We start from the raw sequence: 20,046 nt of genomic DNA, 5'->3' as shown, positions 1-20,046 counted from the left end.
TGAAAAAGAGTAACTACTGAGTTTCTTGCCGGTTCTTCTCGGTAGAATCTACTTTCCGAACCGGTAGTAGCTTCACTTAATTGTTATATGACGATTCAAAAGCGCTTGAAAAAGCCCACTTGAATAAAGTATATTTTGATTTTGATTTTATCATTTCGCGCTAGACGGTCGTCATGTTGTCGGCACGTGAGATAATTAGTCTTTAAGCGAGTCGAGATGGCCCAGTGGTTAGAACGCGTGCATCTTAACCGATGATTGCGGGTTCAAACCCAGGCAAGCACCGCTGAAATAACAATACTCAGTATTGTTGTGTTCCGGTCTGAAGGGTGAGTGAGCCAGTGTAACTACAGGCACAAGGGACATAACATCTTAGTTCCCAAAGTTAGTGGCACATTGACGATGTAAGGAATAGTTAATATTCCGTACAGCGTCATTGTCTATGGGCGATGGGGACCACTTACCATCAGGTGGCCCATATGCTCGTCCGCCAAATTATACCATAAAAAAAACTCTCTTTTCGGAATAATGGGAACCGCGTACTTAAATCTTCAGCAATGTTATCGAAATAATTTAAGAAAATGATCAATTGTGTTACGCAGCAGGTACCATAATTTATTTTATAGTAAAACATATAAAACAGAGTAATCATTATTTCATTACGCTACTTAATCCAAAGAGTGTAACAAATAGTTGGGTCACTTCGGTAACGTGATGATGCGGTTAAAGAGTCCGGCCGATATCATAGTCACTGGCGGCGGCGGCGGCGGCGGCGCGGCTAGCGCTCGGCCTTGTCGTGCAGCGGCAGGTCCTCGGCGCGCGGCGGCGCGGCGCTCCTCGGCCGCAGCACGTAGCGGTGCAGGAGCGTTCCCAGCGCCGAGCCGCCCAGCGGGCCCACCCAGTACACCTGCAAAGCGTGGAACGATTAATTACTTCGTGTTTCAGTATTCACCCTTACTGAATTCATCATTGACTTGGATTGTGTATTCTTTTATTTCCTAGCTACCTCTTGTTGCGACTAACGAAAAGTACTATTTTATAATTTAATTTGTTCTATACAAGTAGCCATTTGTTTGAATACCTGTACGAACACGGATAAGATACTCACCCAGTGATCGGAACGGAAGCCCAGCAACAGCGCCGGGCCAAAGCTACGTGCCGGGTTGAGACTGGCGCTCGACATTACTCCCTATACAAATGAAAATAATCAATATTAAAATAGCATAGATGCACCTGAATAAACATTTAAAGACACGAGAAGGAAAGGTAAACTTAACATATACATATTCATATATGTATGTATGGCTTCGTGAAGTCCATATATCGTCACCGGTGCACTGGCTTCGTTTCTTTAAAAATCCACAGCTATTTGAATTCATCCTGTTAGTTAATTTATAGCTCATGTCAAAAAAACAACGATAAACATGGCATATCACTCAATACAAGATAATATTAATGAAAAGATAGCGTAGGTGAAATATTTGTTAATTGCCAGGCAGGATTTTAATTGTAATTTATTGACATAAACTTTGTTATTGAAATGTTTTTTTTTTACGGTAGATCCTACTTTTAAGGTAATCTACTGAAAGGTCACTTAACTTTTAATACATTACCGACAACACACTTGACAATAGTACTTCACTGAGCCTACTTGATTAAAAAAAAGAGATGTGGTAAATAACCATTATAATATTTTACAAATTTCGTTGCTCCTGCAAAAGTCGCTATGTGTTTTTTTTTTATATTTTTCGATTTATACACCGTTTTAATCGTTATTAAAACGCACGAATACGCATACGCACGAATTGTAAGAACAGTTCTGTCATTACTTCTATGGTTTAAAAGTTTCTAAATTTAGCTATGCGATATCCATACATCGAAACTTTCATATATTGAAATAACGATTCAAATGGCACAGCAATTGAAAAACACACAGCGACTTTTGCAGGCGCAACAATGAAATAAATACATTAAAATTATATAATTTTGTTGTATGAACTCACTCCCGCATAGACGAGTCCAGCTATTGTGAGGCCGAATTTGATAGAGACGGTGGGGTCTTGCTTGCCCTCATCGTGAGCGCGCCAAATGGCGCAGCACAACAGGGCGAGCACCCCCGTCAGCAGCGCCTCGACACCAGCGGCGGCGACGACTCCTACACTACCCGGAGCGTTACCGCCCACGTGGTCTCCAGAATTAAACGCATCCGGAGCCAGCGCCATCAGAGCGCCGAAACCGAGCGTGGAACCGAAGATTTGGGCGACGACATATGCGGCGGCCGCGACCGGCCCGATTCGTCCGTCGAGCAGAGCAGCCAGCGTCACGGAGGGATTCATGTGCGCGCCAGAAGTGGGTCCGAATGCCTCCACGTTTGCCAGCACGACGAGCCCAAAGGCGAACGCCGGGTGGGTGAGTGGAGGATGCTTGCCGTCCACAGGAAGTAAAGCCGCGACACCGAGCAGTACGAGCAGCGCTGTCGCCACCACCTCTGCTATCAGCGGCCGCCACCAGCGTCGCAGCCATGCCGCCAAACCGCGCTCAGAATCTAGAATACAATTGATAAGGATCTGGATAATAACTTACTTATAGCGTATTAGATATTTAGTTAAGACACAAAGCATCTCACGGCAGATCCGCTCTACGTTACGCAGCGACGGTGTGCCCACCCGTCGTGACATCTGAACCGAATGACACTCACTTACCGCAGTCGTTACCTGATGGTCATTGGCTAGTACGGATAGATTGATAGTGCCCTTATATTACAAGTTGATTTCTTTAACCTAAACCTGTGAATTGAATCCAGGGTTTCGTGATTTTCATTCTTATAAACTAGTTGCTAGATTAGCAAGGAAGACAGGTAATTAATTAATTAATCACTGTTTCGGTAGTGTAGTGTAGCCTGATGCAGGCATTGTAGGAACAGACCAGACCCAGACCAAAACAAATCTTCATCAGTAAAATTATGTTTTATCCATTACAACGTATTTTATCCCTTAAATTTGAAAACATGTACCTAAACACTAATCTTTATAGATTGACAACAAATAAACTTGTATCGTTATTTACTAACATTAATTTAGCATTTAAAATAAGTGTATTGAAATTTAAAAATCATGTATAGCATTGTGAAATAAAAAGCGATGGCGAATAAGCAATTGTTAGGATAAAAAAATAGGTAAGTAATAAATTTTTAAAGAGTTCTCAAGAGGTCGAGATCATTGTTTGTCCCAAGCGCTTCGTGTCGCGTGGCGGCCGCGCGGCCGGCGCGCTGCGGCCCGCGCCTCCGACACACGTACCGCTCTTAGAATATGTAATTAAGGCTAAAGTGAACTTAGCGACGCCACATTTCCTGTTATTCGATGTAAATATAATTATAATAGTCACAATTTGTGGGCGTTAGTTGGGTAGCTATTTACATAATTATTGTGATTGTTTTTATCGAAATCGCTCATGGTCAAGATCTTTGTGGTAGAGGATACTAGGCTTTATTGAAAGTAATAGTTAATGTGTAGTAAATATAATAATTATATTATTAATATACTTATTACACTGAGGCCGAGGGCATCGGTGATTCGAGCGATATATTTTTCTAATGTCAATCCCATGAAACAATCAATCCATTATCGCGTAAATAGCAATTAGTACTAACACTGTTTGCATCCTTTATTAATTTGCTAAAGCGACAGCGAGCTTTGACACACTACACACACACGAATACTCGCAAGGAATATACGTCACAGGATAATAATTTTTTTTCGATAGATTTGGAACTATATTAAAAATAGGCGACCGAAAAATATCTCGCCGGGAGCTCGGAGAGATTGTATGAGAAGCCGACACATAGCGCGTAAATTACTTTTAACGTATTTTATTGCGTGCGAAAGCTTTTTTAAGCTCGCCACTGGAAATTATAATCTAACTTTTTTAAAGGTTCTATTTTATGCTATATTTTTCGTATTTTTTTTGGGGTCCATTTTGAATGTGCAATTTCGCGGTCGTTGATACTGACCGTCAGTAGGCATGACTGGTGAAGACCGGAACAAACAACAAAGAGCGATGCGGCGAGCGCGGGAGCCGCAGGGAGACTGCGGCGTTGCGACCGCGGTCCGCCGGTCGCCGGAGTCCGCGCGACGCGCTCGCTGCCCGCCCTCGGCGCGCTCTGCCGGCGCCCGCGCCTACACGCTACTCTAGGATGCGTTTCTGCACTCGGAGTCCAAACTGTCTATTCTATAGATTACGATTTCAAGTGAAAACACATGACTGACAAATACGAAAATACTCCCGAGACCGTGTTTACTAATGGACGTAGCATTTATAAGCAGATAATTTCTATTAGCACACTGAAATATTTCTCGGCCTAATAGTATGAATTTCTTCGCTTGCGGGATAGCCTGCGTGATGCACGTGACAGATTAAGTAAAAAATTATTCAATAATAAGATAATTATAAAAAGGTTTGCACTATTTATTGTAAATTTTTGATATTCAATAAGAGGGTACTTTGACTTTTCTGCTCATTGGCTTAGCGGTATAAGTGATTGAGGACTCTTTTCCCTAGACCAGCGAGGTGTTAACAGTTGAGGTAGGTACGACATAGCTTTGTGATAATGTATAATTGGTTTTGCTTGTTAAATTATTGGTAATAGGTATATGAACAATATAAATAAAATGAACTCTTTAATGTTTATGGCAATTATCAAGATATAAGAATAGTATCTATTAAGATAATTAGTTTTGATGTACATATGAAATAATAAATTATTACGATTTCTGCCGATGCTATAATGGTTAAATAAATATTAATTATTTTACATATAATCTTATATTGTCTAATAACTTTAAAATATGTAAAAGTTATTTTTAAAATATCCGTATGAGGTTTTATTTAAATAAATCTAACACACGCAATGTAGAGTTTAATGTGAAAATTTCCAAACTTATTTCTATGTTTCTAATATTTCATTTATGTATCACCTATGGCTATTATATGTTATTACGAAATTGAGAACGTCCTATGTCGTGCTGGTCGGTAGAGAAAAGCTTTGTTTAAGAAAATTCTCACCGAAGCTTATCGGTGCCCTCGCGCGATAAACGCGACGCCGCTATCGCTGATGTTTGTTATTTCATTCTAAATTAAACAACCGAATAGTGACCCAGTTGAACCGGTACTGGACTGGTGATTATATTTCTTGTTTTAGTGTAATTAGTCGATTTCAATACATATGCATGTATACCTACGTTTGGTGTACATTTTTGTTTTTAGGTATTTTGCGTGGTCTTACATTAGATATTTCTGTAACTAAAATGGACATGTAGTATTCATATTTCTAATAGTTTCTTATATATACACTGATATTAACATTAAGAACCAAAAGAAGAAATAAGGAAATCAACATTGATTCATTATAATAATTTTAATAAAATTTCTTTCAATTTAAAATTGCTATTAATAATTATAAATTAAATTATAGTAAAAGTTACAGCATCGACTTATCACTAAACACTTAAAAATAAAATTTAATACAGGTAACATTCAAAGTGTCTATGTCTACATCTTTATAGCTGTAAACAACATTGAATATATATCTTTCTCATTTCTTATGTACACTTACTAGTCCTCATCGTTCAACAACTCTTAAAACCTTCCAATCATCAGTCAGGCAATCCACTCCCCGTGTGCGTCAAATTCCTGGGTCTCCAACCCCCTTGGTCTACTCGCTGAGCGTGGCTGTGCGCTGCGTTTGTACATTTTATTATTGGAGCTTTCTTTTCCAATGGCCTCCGAGGCCTCCTATCGGAACTCCAATATGCGTGACTATTATATTGCCGCTTTTTAGTTTGAAATACTGTGGTTCTTCTCCTTATTGAGTATTATAGTATTAATAATATAATCAGCGTTTTACGATACGAACAACTAAACGCTCGGCCACTGAAACATTTTGGGCTTTACATTTCTAATGAAAATCCGGTCTCTACTTTTAAGGACCAACTATAAATAAGACAAAAAATGTAAATACCCCACCGTCGTATACCCTCAGTACCATGGAAGCCTTACATAATAATGGTATAATGGCGAAACTAGGATTAACATATGTATCGTCAAACGCAGACACAAGTGATTTAAGAACTGATCACTTGAAACACAAAAAATAAAAATTACAAGAAAAACACGTGTTAGATTAAGTTTCCTCTAAGCCATGAAAGCATTCATTAAATATAAATTGCGCACATCCCCTAAATTAGACATTTCTAAAAACTTTATACAATTATAATTACGAACTTAATTAACTACTATAAATAAATTATATCGGACCTTGTATTTTTAATTGTGTCTGCTTAAACGCTAACCAGTTTTTGTACCCGGAAACAAACTATCTAAAAACGCCACCATGCACCACGCAAACGCCATTTCTATAAGTACGTAGTGCAAGACGTAAGTTCCTGCGCTACGCAACGAGTACAGTTTAAGTGACTGCGGCGTCTGACGTCTGCTCAGATTTGTCCTCGGATATTATAATTAACTTTCCGTGTAGTGTTATAAAGGTAGCAAACAGCTATCGACTAGTTACGTACGTGATAATATTTCTTAATTAATTTAAATACTAAGTAGTGTATGGAGCTGAGACGGTACTTGTATTGAGTGATCAGCGTTGCCACAATGTGGTCTCGGGAGAACCCTGAACCCGTATGTCACCTGCAGTATCTTTGCACATGATTTTCCTGGAGTAAGACCCGTTAAGGTTTGTCCATCCGATCCCAATGTCCCCGTCCAGATAGAAAGTGTAATTACTTTTGATGTGTAACGCTGCCAAAGTTATACTTTAACATAGGTACATATGCAAGATAATTTAGTGCTTTTACTGCGAAATATAAAATATTTTCAATTCGTGTTTTAAAATACAAACTCAGAGTCAATAAAACACCAATTATAAATTACATTTTAGGAAGTAATTGTAATACAAGTACTAAGTAGGTATTTTAATGACAAGCAGCGCTGCGCTGTTGAATAAATACTGAATAATATTTGAATAAATATAGCGCAGTGCCGTCTTATATATTTAAATAGTAATTGCACTTGGATACAAGTAGCACTCGATTGCGACACGGAAAATTTAAAATGGAATCAATCCCATAACTTTATTCTGGATTTAAAGTATTGATCTCATTTGTATGAGAAAAAACTAAGGGTAAACCTAAAAACTAAAGCTCATGTCAAAAAAACATTACTCTATAAAATGTTCTGAGTGTTTCAAGTTACTTGTATAACGTGATGAACAGGAAACTTAAAATATATTCATTAAAACTTCATGTTTGCAAAGACATCTTAAAAAAAATATTTACTAACCCTCAATTATGATGAAGTAGAATAACTTTTAAAACGCATATTATTACTTCTATATGTAATATATGTGAAGTAGGTACAAAAGACACACACACACACACGCTTATAATATATGCTTATGTACAGGTGCCCTGCTCCACTTAAAAGAAGGCTCCAACCTTTACTGTTTAGACGAAATAAGCTGAATCGATAAATATATTTTTATTTTTTTTTATTTATGTTCTATTAAAGTTAAAAGCGTGGACATATTGTTTATTGATTTCTAAACAAGTTATATAAAAAAAATATACTCTGGTGACATACTCTGTAATTAAAATAGTGAAAAAGACTAACTGAGAAGAGTTTTGTGCCGGTTCTTCTCGGTATAACCTACTTTCCGAACCCGTGGTAACTTTTTATTTAATTCGATCCTGTAAAATGACGATTCAGAAGTGCTTTTATGGGCCTACATCTATAAAGAATTGAGATTATATTGTTCACTGATGATACTTCATTACTTGTCTACGTTAACAGTAAACAATGACGACGGCGTAAGCACATCATTACATCTGATATTAAATTGGTTTGCCTGCAATGAGTTATTTAGCTATAAATTAATACAAAACAATGCCTCCATTTAATCAATACTACTTAAAATATATTTTTATTATGTTTTTAGTAAACACGTACATATAAGGCCAATGTACAAATGTTTGTGTAAACTAATCAGTTACGTTAGAGTCGGTGCTCACCAAACAAAGCGAGGCAAATCTATTTAAATGTAATAGAATATGTATGTGCCTCGTGTGATAATATTACTTCCGTCTCGTTACCACCAGGTTTACAATCAGCAATGATAACAAAAGTTACTACGAGTATAGTTTTTTCGTCGAAGTTTGTTTGATATTCTTTAATGTGAATCAGTTACTTACTCGGTTATTTAGTTCGCCGTAAATAAGACGCAAGGTTAACATTTTTGGTTATTAACTAATTACTAAGCATGTCTTATAAAACTATCTTTGCAATAAGTTGGTATTGCATTTTTAATAGTAAATATATCGTGCTCATTGTTAAGTAGACACTTAAGTGCCACGCGCGTTAACATTTGACATACGACCCAAGTTTTATGTGCTGGATAGCAGATACGGCAAGCAGTGAAAATATTCAAATGTACGTTTTTGTGCCGTTTGAATTTGGATTAAGTGGACATGAAAATAGTATAAAAAGTTAGAAAGATTTTACGCCTAATAAAACACACACAAATTTTTCCGTTATCGCGTAATTTCATGACGAAACAAATTTGTACTGTTTGATTCGAACCAAATTTAGCTTGTCTTGTATCATACAACTTCGTCTGCAATACGAGTGCTAAAATGCGAGGCCGTAACTCACCCCGATTTCAACAGTAGTATTTTTTACTTATCGAAAGCAGAAAAAAATAAATCAATATTTATTATAAACATGTTGAAATTTGTGGGCACCCAAGACTGTATTTTAAATGCGTCCAATTCGAAACGAGGATGACAATACAAAATACTCTATCGCATAGTTATCTTCATAATTATTTAAATTAACAAGTCGTACGTCAAGTGAATCATTAAAACAATAACATCGCCTTTGGGCACTTGCGGGCAGGCGATATTAGGCGGAGGCCAGAGCGCAGTTATCGGCGGGGCAGTGGGCTATCTGCCGCGGTGATTGATAACACTTAATTCAGCACTTGATAACTAAAAACTTATTCCTTTTTTGCTTTAATTTAATAGTTTAATATTTAACCTTTTACTACTTACTAAAACCACTGTTAAATCTTGTCTTGTCCATTCGATTCACCATCAGTAGAGTCCTTTGATGATTTTAAAGCTAACTTTGTAATTTATTGCTCCACCAATTCATTAAATTCGTGGTATTTTTTGTTCCGGACGACAGAAGTCTGTCTCAACCTGCTTGGACGGGGACCAAAACCCGATTAGCCCTGATGCGTCTAGTTCGGTTAAAAGGAATCTTCTTGTATGACTTGGCAGCAGAGTTAAAGTGTAAAGCGTAGTACCATCTAGGAATCTTGCCGTCTAGTGATAAGTCAGTATATGGAATAGAGAACCCCATAGCCTGACATGGCACTTCAGATAACGCTCGTTCGCAGCTCGACAGAACATTAGCAGAGAAAAAGTATATCATCCCATCCCAGTCTGTTGACTTGTATCTACGGGTAGTTGTGACCACTGACACGGGTAGTTGTGACACTGTTATTTTATATTATTTTATTTTATAAAAGTAGTAGGTTCTATTGACTAAAGTGATTTTTTTCGCATATTTTTTCTATTGTGTCCGTGAAGTTTTAATAAATTAATATTTATTCGTTTTGAGTTTTGTATAAAAAATGACCTCTATACTTTACGTATGAACTCTTTATTTCGAGTCCGTGTCGAATAAGTAATAATGTTAATTATAAACATTAACATAACACACTTGGGTGTTTTTATAATATAAGCAAAGGTATTAGCGAGGTACGCACGGGCTATTTTACTTCGTTTAGGGCGTCGTGTTTGCCGGCGGCGACTGCGCGTGCTGCCTCTCGTGCTGCGGGACCCTGGAGGGGGGTTCGAACTTTGACTTGTCAGGGGCAGCACTAATAATTACCATAAATGTTGCAGTACAGACCGTTCGTGTATATGTTTGACAGTAAAAATAATGTTTAAAATAAATATAACATTTTACAAAAGCGAGCAAAACTGCACTCTAGCTACTTCGCTGCTGCATCCCTACGTTTTCTGTCAATGTCCCCCTGAGGCCTTTCCGTTTACAAAGATAAGAGTTGTTACATTGTAATATGATGTTGAGCTAATAAAATAATAAAATCTGAGTAAATATTTTTAATAACACTCAGTTTTGACATTTCAGTGTTAAATAATCAAGGTATTCAATTCTATGATATTAAAATTCAGCAGATTATTTAGATTTATCAATTAACATGAAATAATTAATATTTGTACAAGATGACATCTCGACGAAACGATAATGCCGCCGATGTGGTCGCACGTTATCAGCGCTCAGATGTCGCGGAGCCGCGTCCTAGCCTCTGACTCCAGTTATTATTATTGGTGTATTTTCGTACAAAATATTATTTAATTCTGTTGGGAGCGTTTAATATAGGAATTGCGTAAGCTTCGTTCTCGAGTGTTCACTACATGCCGAGCTACTCCACTGCGTAGTGGCGCTAGAACATTACACATCTTAAATAATGCGATGTATGTACATTTTTTACACATGTCTTAAATTGAAACGCCTATTGATATTTGACGCTTGATATTGATGAAAAATTATCCTCACGCTGCATGACTACTTAATGTATTTTTATAGTGTCTCCTGGAACCATTGATAAAATTAGTGACGGCAATTAGTTTTATTATCGGCCGTTTTTTTTATATAAAAACCCGTCAGCAGGTATTCGGTGCACGATTCTTCTAACGGTATGTCATGGACAGAAACTATTTTCGCCCACAAGCTGGAAGTAATAAACGATATTAATGCAAAACCAGTTTTTGCATAAATTACGCAGTTAAGTTCAATATTATGGAGTCGAGTCGACGTCGCGCCGAGTCGGTGTCGCAGAGTTACAACGCCGCAGTCACCGGCGAGCCGAGAGCGGCCGTGACGTCATCTGTATTCGATTGCAAAATTGGAAAATGAAGACGAATCGTTGTGGCGAATAACTTATATAAAAAATTAATTCAGTTTTTCGTAGTAAGTAGTTTTAAGGACATAAATTAAATGATAACGATGATATGATGAATTCTAAAAATGATCTTACCGTAAATTTTTTAGCTTAGTCTTTCTTATTAGTATAAACATTTAAAACATAAATATAAGTATAAATGTTATTTTTTAACTTATCTTGGAATAATAGGCAATGTGGCGGCGCCGCAAACAACAATCTTTTATCATGTCGTAATGTCCTATAATTAGAAACGCAGTTTTGTTTTTTACATGTATTTTATACATTACTACTATTATTGCTTTTGTTGGATATTAAGAGTGACAAATAGGATCTCATCAACAATTTGTCCGGCTCGGTTTCGGAATACAGATTCAACTAAGAAAACCCGTGAGAAGGTTATGTTTACTTTGATGAAATGAAACTGGTCATTCATTGAACATATAACAATACAATTTAATTATAAGCTGTGCTGAATCAACTAATAGTTTAAATCAGTAGTTAATTCAATCACCTGCACACAAAGAAATGAAATACACCTCGGTGCTCGGTCAACGCAATGCCCTATCCTTATCCTTATCCTTATCTAATATACATGTTTAAGTTCTTACATTCTAGACTTATTAAATACGTACAATACCACGTATTGTGTGCAACACCCTTGCAAGGTACAATGGCTAAACTCATTTTTATTTTTCTCATCGAGACCACGCTCTGTAATATACAGTCCAGCTCAGCAGCGATTATTAACCTATCCAATACGAATACTGCAATATGCAATGACTAGTGATGTTACAAGATCGTCCCCAGACCCCAGTGTTTTGCTCGCAACTGCCAGAATGACATCAATGAGATATACATGTGAACGTTCGTCAAGTTGTCACCAATCAGCAGTTTTTACGCGTAGAGATGCGCCTTGTGCGGCGCGGCGGGCGCGTGCGGGTCGGGCGCGGGCGCGGCGGGCGCGCGGCGGAGCGGCGGCGGTGACGCGTCGCGTGCGGGCGCGTCGGGCGCCGCTCGCCACGCGCACGCGTACAGCGCCGCGCACGCACACGACCCGCACAGCGGACCCACCACGTACACCTGCGGAGGAAAAGGAATGAATAGGGTAGAATCGACGAAACATCAGTCATAGACTATAAATAAACGGCTTTGTCAATACATTAGGAAACATTTACCGATGCATATTTGTTGACCATCTATTGGGTTGGAAGAGTGAAGCTAAAGAATTAAAATTAACAATTTGTGATGAGATATTATTTGCGAGCCGAGATGACGATGGAAAAAGTTAAACCATAATAAGGACCATCAGCCCAAATTCGGGAAACCTTTACGAGTGTACTTATAATTCATCTAGTGCTCGTCAACGAAGAAGGTAATCTACAGAGAGGATTACATAAATAAGGTTGGTATAGAAATGTTCTCCCTTACAGACTGATTTGCCGAAATAGAAAAATACTTTAGTCATGAATTACCCAAAGAGCTTCCCATTCTCCGTTAATCAAAGCTGGCGCGAAGCTGCGGACTGGATTCATGCTGGCCCCGGTCAAGTCGCCCTGCAAACAGCGATCAATAGTCATTGATACCTATTGCACATTATCTGCATTTCCCGCCAAATTGAAGACACCTTATTTAAATGAATGTTTTAATATCAAATAATACACATCTAACTCAACTATATTAGAATTGGAGTTGTTTTTCTTATAATGCACTAAACGGCCAGTAATATTTTTCGGTCTCTATAATTAATTATTTGTTAGATTATATCATTATCTTTATATGATTGTATTTCAATCGAGAAACTGTTTTGAAGAAATTTTTTGTCCAAGTGGCGTGGCTGGACCTACAGTCCCACAATCACTCGGACAAAAGTCGGTGTAAGCGTAAACAGATTTCTGCTTCAATAGCGATTAATACATATAATTGCATTAAAATAAAATACCATTGTATTTAAAATGTAGGAAAAGAGTAACTACTGAGTTTCTTGTCGGATTTTCTCGATAGAATCTACATTACGAAACATACATTACAGTAATAGCTTCACTTAATATGATGTTATAAAATTACAGTGCCAAAGTGTTAGTTAGTTAGTATTTTGATTTTGATAAACTTTATTTTACTTCCGAAATTCCGACAACAATTTCGTTGACATCCTGTTTGGCAAATCCGCAGTGAATATCATACATTAATGAAGCTGTCGACCCTTCGCTCTCTCGATTGATGTAGGCAATTATTGTTGTTTTGGCTTTTTTCCTTTAATAGTTGGAACGGAGTTTAGGTACCTACATATATTTAAGCGACGAGGCGAACAAGAAGCTATTATAGGAACATTATTAAAAGATCGATCAATTATATTTAAAACGTCGTAAAGTATTGCAAAGAATAATAATCTCAAAACACGCATTCAAATATTGAAAGTCACAGTTTGATCGTGTGTTTGCAGGGGACGCGGGGCGCACTCACGGCAGCCAGCGAGAGCGCGGCGACGGTGAAGCCGATGCGCAGCGGCCACGAGTCGAGGAGGTGCCGGTTGCGCGCGTCCCACGACGCCAGGTTGGCGAGCGCCAGGCACAGGCCCAGCAGCGTCTCGATCGCCAGCGCCTGCCACGCAGATAAACAACGTGCTTTATCATTTAATAGAGTTTGTTTAGAATCTTTCAAACAGCACAATATTTTCTCTTCTATATACGCCTTTATATGCTTACTACCGTTGGATTTCGCTTATTTATTTATTTATTACATAGGTCGCTAACAGAGCATACATTCTTACAATTGTACATGCTAATAAACAAAAGAAGATCTAGACTAAATGATGCCCTAATTATAAGCAACACTGCATTCTAATAAGACAACAACATAATACTTAGTACTAATAGTTTAGTGAGCAAAGTTTTTTTTTTTTTAAATAAAAGTTAGTATTTGTACTCAAACAAAAATATAAGAATGTGTTTTTTAGTTATTACAATAATTAATTAACCATTTATAGAAGAATGAAGAAATTTAAGTTTTATGGTTTTCTTAAATTTATAAAGAGAATCAGAAAAAATATCAATATCATTACTTGAGCATAATGTTTTGTGAGATCGTATCATTCTATTAAGTGGCACATTTTGACCCAGGTTGGTTTTACAAAGTTTTTCATGAAATAATGAAACATTCTTTGATCTAGGTAGTCTTGATGGTATGGCAAAGTCGATTTGGGTCAATAACCATTCGGAGTCAAATACACCTCTTACAAGTTTAAATAGAAAAAGGTTGTCAAGCATATGTCTTCGATCTGATAGAGAATGCATTTTAAAGTGTTTCAGTTGATCCTCATAACTACGAATAGATTTATCGACTCGACAATGATACGAAATGTGCCGTAAAAACCGCTTTTGAATAGATTCTAACCTTTTTTTATATATATTATAATGTGGATTCCAAACAACGCTGCAGTATTCGAGAATGCTACGAACTAGTGCGTTATATAAGCATATTTTTGTTTCTGGTTTCTTGAATTCCTTACAATTACGCAAAAGAAATCCAAGAGTTTTAAGTGCTTTTTTGCAAACATTATCTATGTGCCTATCAAAACGTAACTTTGAATCAAGTACTACTCCAAGATCTCGCATGTGCTTAACTTCACACAATGGTATGTTATTTAAATGATATGAGCCCTGAGATTTACTTCGACTTCTCGTGAAACGGATGAAATTACATTTATCAGTATTTAGTACCATACCATTGTTAGTGCACCATGAGGCTAAACGGTTTAAATCACTTTGCAAAAGTAATACGTCATTGTCATTCCGGATGCATCTAGATAATTTTAAGTCATCAGCATATAAATAGTAATCGGAATATTCAAAACTGCTACACAGATCATTAATAAAAAGATTAAAGAGTACAGGGCCCAGTATAGAACCTTGGGGGACTCCGGAAGTAGACGTAAATGGAGCAGAATTGTAACCGTTGACTACCACAACCCATGTTCTATTATAAAGGTAGGATTTAAACCACTTCAGCAATTGGTCTGTAAAACCATACGTAGCCAGTTTATGAAGTAAGATTTGGTGCTGCACCTTATCAAAAGCCTTACTGAAATCAGTATATATGACATCGACGGTCTGCCTCGAATCTAAAGCCGCAGAGAGTTTCTCCACAAATGCGACAAGATTAGTGCAAGTAGATCTGGCTTTTATAAATCCATGTTGATGTGGGGATATAAGTTGTTTACAATGCCATGATATCACATTACAGATAAGTTTTTCAAATACCTTAGCAAAAACAGGGAGGATGGAAATAGGTCTGTAATTTTTTATCAACTCCACTCTACCGCTCTTAAATATTGGGATGATTAACGAGTTCTTCCATAAAGATGGAAATGACCCAGTGGCAAGAGATGCATTAAAAATTAATGTGAGAGGGAGAGAGATTGCTGTTGCACATTTAACTGCAAATAAAGACGGTATACCATCCTCACCTGCACCCTTGTTTGGGTCCATTCTTTTTAACACATTCAAAGTATCTCTTTTTGTGAAGGTTATATTACTAAGGAAACTAGTGGGCGCTGTGCACTGCTTGTCAGGTTCGTTGTGGTTAGAAGTAATTTTATTGTAGACCGAACAAAAGTGGTTCGCGAACAGATCACATATATCATTGCCATGAGTCACAGGTTTTGTATCAAGAGTCATTTCGCTCGGATATGAACTCTTTTTTTGTTTTTTACTCTTAAAAAAAGTCCAAACCAGCTTAGGATTACTTTTAAAGGTGTCTTCGAGCTTGGATATATAAACAAGGTAAGAGATTTTCTGGATATGTTCACATCTTTACTTTAGGAGTTCAAAGGACAAAACATCAAGTTGATTTTCATTAAATTTTATGAGTTTTAATCTGACTTTATATTTTTCACGAAGTAAATTGATAAGGTTTTTTGAAAACCATACTGGATATTTATGGTTGCGTGGCTTGGAAAGAGGTACAAATTTAGCTATGAGTTTTCTGAGTTGACAATAAAAAATTGAAAGCATCTCATCGGCTGTTGTGCAATCTACAAATAGTAAATCCCAAGAAATACTTTTCAGTTCTAAAATAATACTATTGAAGTCAGCTTTAGAGAAACAAAACCTAGATGTATTATTAAACTACAAACATTTTTTATAAGTAATGTCTAAAGAAAATTGTAGAGGGGGATGGAATTTATCGATTATACTAAGAGGATCCTTACTTTCTAGAACCCTTGAAATATCGCAATTAGTAAGAACAAGATCTAAAATCCTCTTATTGGAATTGAATATGTCATTGTGCTGTTTAAGTGAATTAAGTGTCATAAAGTCAGATATCATTTGGCTAAATAAACTTTTGCTATAAGCGGGCTGTAAATTTTCCCACGATATATTTCCCAAGTTAAAGTCTCCTACTAAGAGTTTATTTTTAATATAACATGTATCGAACACACGGTTTGCGTTAGCTAAGAATTTCGCTTATCAATTTTGCATGATTGTGAACAAATATCTTATGCAATTAATATTAATAAAATATCAATTCCTCGGCCGTACTTCACCTGATAAATAGAGACGTAGCTTGCAGGCTTAGTGACGCAGGCCCGCCCAGCTGGCGACGCGAGCAGGTGCAGCACCCCCGCGCCGAGCACCCCCCCTACCAGCTGTGAAACGCACATAATTATCGCTCGAGGTGTGGAGACTCTTCCCGACAGAGCCGCCGCCAAAGTGACCGTAGGATTGAGTTGAGCTCCAGACACGTGATCGAAGCACTGCACAATCATTGCAACCACGAGGCCCGCCGTCAGCGAGCGCTGCAGCAACGACGAGTGCGCAGCGTCGGCGGCGCAGCCCGGCAAGCACGACAGTAGAACGAGCAGAGCCGTGCCACAGGCCTCCGCCGCGGCCACTCGCCACAGCTCGCAGCGGGACTCCTTGCCGCACCCACACCACCCCGCGCCGTCCAGCGGCCGCCTCTCCGCATCACCTATCAGTTAATGTTGTATACATTATTGTATCTGTATTATTTTGTCTCGTAACTCAAAAAATATATGAAAACATATTTAGATATGTATAATACCATAAATCTCGACACTCTGAAGGGCATAATTTTTTAACTTTAAAATTTGACTAGCAACACCATTTTATACTACAAGTATCTGAAAAGTATACATTTCTAATGAAGTCATTAAAAACCATCGTCAACATTTAGAATTTTGTTAACCTTGTCGTGAGTATCGTATGAAGTACTGCATTGACAAAATATTATATAGATTTCAAATTATGAATACATAGAATAAAGAAAATAAAGAAGAGAATATAAAGAATGAAAGTCAAACACCTCTTTTCATTATTACCTCAATCACTCATTTTACTATTTATGTAAATAAAAGACTCCAGTTAGTTCTTCTCAGACATTACAAATCTGTAATGTAGATTCTTTAAACTTATCAAAAATCGCTCGTAAAAGTCATCTTGTACGACAAAATAGAGATTAAATTATGTACATCGAGTAAATTAAGGTAAGTCACAGCGCAATTAATATTATATTATATTTGCCTTATGATATAAAACGAGTTGTAACGTATCACCTCGTAGCCAAGTTCATATTAAGCGATTTATCTTACACACAGAGTTTACGTAATTATGTAATACATAATTAAATTCATTACGAAACATTAAGATTAAGGTGTAGGAAATCATATTATAAAATCGGACTAAATTACCATAGTTACTTATGAGTGTATAATTATTGTTTTTAATTTACTCGTTATTCGTAACAACTTATTTGGTAGTGAAGCGCTCTGGCTCCACTAATTCATTTATGCGAATTCATCGGAGCGTTCCTTTATTATTTTATCGAAACATAAATGCGATTGAATTGCCACGGAAGTATCTCATTACCTCGAACGCGCTAACCGTTTTTTGATACAAGTGGAAATATTTTTTGTTACACAAATAACCCAACATTAAATACATAGATTAAATTAGATATAAATTAAACTCTTAATAGTAGATAAGACATATTTAAAATATATTTTTATTTAAAAACAGTGATAAAACACACATTGAGTTTTTCAAACTTTGTTTGGTGTAAAAAGTACTCTCAAGCTTCACGTACAGGGTTCTGATGTACAAAATCAAGATGATCGAATTGAAATTAAAACTCACAAGCGTTAAGCGTCCAGAAGACCATAAGAATTCAGTGAAATTATATGAATATTTTTGAAACATTTCTAAGCTAGGAGCCTCATCACATCTCCGTTCATAACGAATGCTACATAAATAGTACTTACGTTCCAACATGACAGGATGCGGCTCCTCCATGACGAATCAATGTGTGAGCTTTTACGGGTTCCAATATATGTTAAAGTACAATTCACTTGCGTCTTTAGTAACACAAAACCCAGGTTGATTAATGAAAACTTGAGACAAATGTGTTTATCACCAGTCACGCTTGCAGTATATATACTAAAGGTAATACAGACACTATCGTGTGAATTACGACTTGATTATGTTTGTCCTGGCAGTAGTGCGGATGACGCTGCTCCGCCGGCCCAGCTGCCTTATCTGCCGCGTATAGAAAACTAAGTCTAATATTTGCAGATCCTAGCATCCACCTTCCTGTACAAGTACACAGCAAGCTATTTGCTTTTGTCACTAATTTTCACAGCATCACATATATGGTTTGCTTAGCGTGACCAAAGAATGACTCAGAGCTGTCAGTAAAAATATACACATTGACGATACTAATATGACGAAGTATATAACATGTATGTATATTGTTTGTTAAAGTTTTGTTTTCAGCAGACTTTGGATATTACCACTACCGTTATAGGTTTTTTGACAATATCGTAATGGTGTGCGGCCGATAAGTAGCGTTTGCGGTGAGTGTTTTTTAAACTACACATTTGCGCTATAATATCAAAAACGTAAGTGAAATGATCATGTATGTAATCAAATATGAAAATGTTTTATCTTTACAACGTTGGTGGAGATTGAACGCTGATAGAATCTACTAAGTGTTAGACAAATGTTTTTAGTTTTCTTCCGTCTGAAGCTCGTTTTCTTGTGATAGTGTGCTTTAAGGCATTTTTATAAGAAATTGGAAATACGGTTTGATATTACAAATTAGTGGCGCTCGATCGCCCCATAATATCAACGAACTTATCCCATCGTTTTATGCTTAATCATAACATCTTACATAAATATCAGATAGATATCGGATCGGATCCACTCACCAGATATACTCAAAATAAACTCGAAAATATTGAAAATACGGATCCTGTAAAATTATGCAATAAGTGTACCTGTGTGTATGTGTGTGTGTGTGTGTTGTGTGATTGACCAATCGTTCAAAGAATTTATTGTTGAGGTGATTTACCTGACAACTGCTTTAAAATCACTCACTGACATTGATACCTTGCCACAAAATATGTAACGATTAGCTGTTGCTCGCGGCTTTGCTCGCGTGAAATATGGTTATAAATAACTTAACCGGCCAATCATTTCCATGCAGTCCATTTTTTAAGATTTGACCTTGTGCTTTGTTAATTGATTGAGCGAAAACTGTCCTCTTCTGAACTCAAAAGACATATTACACTGTTTCTCATCTATCCATCCATCAGACAGTGATAACTGTAGCCCCTATGACATTCCGATGGAGTGCCGTAACTATTAATCTGGTGCCGTTGTATAATTTTTGAGGTCTTAAATCCCTCAGTAACATTATTGGCACGACAATCTTTTAACTTAAAAATGACGGACCTCAAGACTAACCTATATACGAAATTTCAACCTTTATTTTAATCCTTAGGGGTAGAATATCCAAAAATGCTTAAATAAATATCTACTCATTTCTAACCAGTTTCCCAAAAATGTAGTTTAATGTTTCTAAGTTCAAAGATGGCGGACTTCGAGAATAACCTATATACGAAACCCTTATTACACCTCTTAGGGCAAAAATATCCAGAAAACTAAAATACGTATCTACTCATTTTTAATCAGTATCCCAAAAATAAAGTTTCACAGTTC

General features: G+C 37.0%; 2 protein-coding genes across 2 annotated transcripts; both read right to left on the bottom strand.

The window, feature by feature from the left end:
* Positions 1–582: 582 nt before the first annotated feature.
* Positions 583–4,189, bottom strand: LOC124533494 (aquaporin-like). Its single transcript, XM_047108820.1, has 4 exons — positions 4,007–4,189; positions 2,001–2,542; positions 1,106–1,186; positions 583–904 (listed from the first exon to the last, which is right to left on the bottom strand). Exons 1-4 carry the CDS (start codon positions 4,017–4,019, stop codon positions 776–778), a joined length of 765 nt encoding a protein of 254 aa, XP_046964776.1. The 5' UTR covers positions 4,020–4,189; the 3' UTR covers positions 583–775.
* A 5,657-nt stretch (positions 4,190–9,846) lies between these two features.
* On the bottom strand, positions 9,847–18,872 carry LOC124533406 (aquaporin AQPAn.G-like). Its single transcript, XM_047108638.1, has 6 exons — positions 18,309–18,872; positions 16,575–16,999; positions 13,493–13,630; positions 12,505–12,585; positions 11,979–12,112; positions 9,847–9,943 (listed from the first exon to the last, which is right to left on the bottom strand). The coding sequence occupies exons 1-6, from the start codon at positions 18,337–18,339 to the stop codon at positions 9,847–9,849; spliced, it is 906 nt and encodes a 301-aa protein (XP_046964594.1). The 5' UTR covers positions 18,340–18,872.
* Positions 18,873–20,046: the final 1,174 nt, after the last annotated feature.

Source organism: Vanessa cardui, chromosome 11 (assembly GCF_905220365.1).
Source record: "Vanessa cardui chromosome 11, ilVanCard2.1, whole genome shotgun sequence".
NCBI classification, from domain to species: domain Eukaryota; kingdom Metazoa; phylum Arthropoda; class Insecta; order Lepidoptera; family Nymphalidae; genus Vanessa; species Vanessa cardui.
This window is presented reverse-complemented; position numbering and strand designations above follow the sequence as displayed.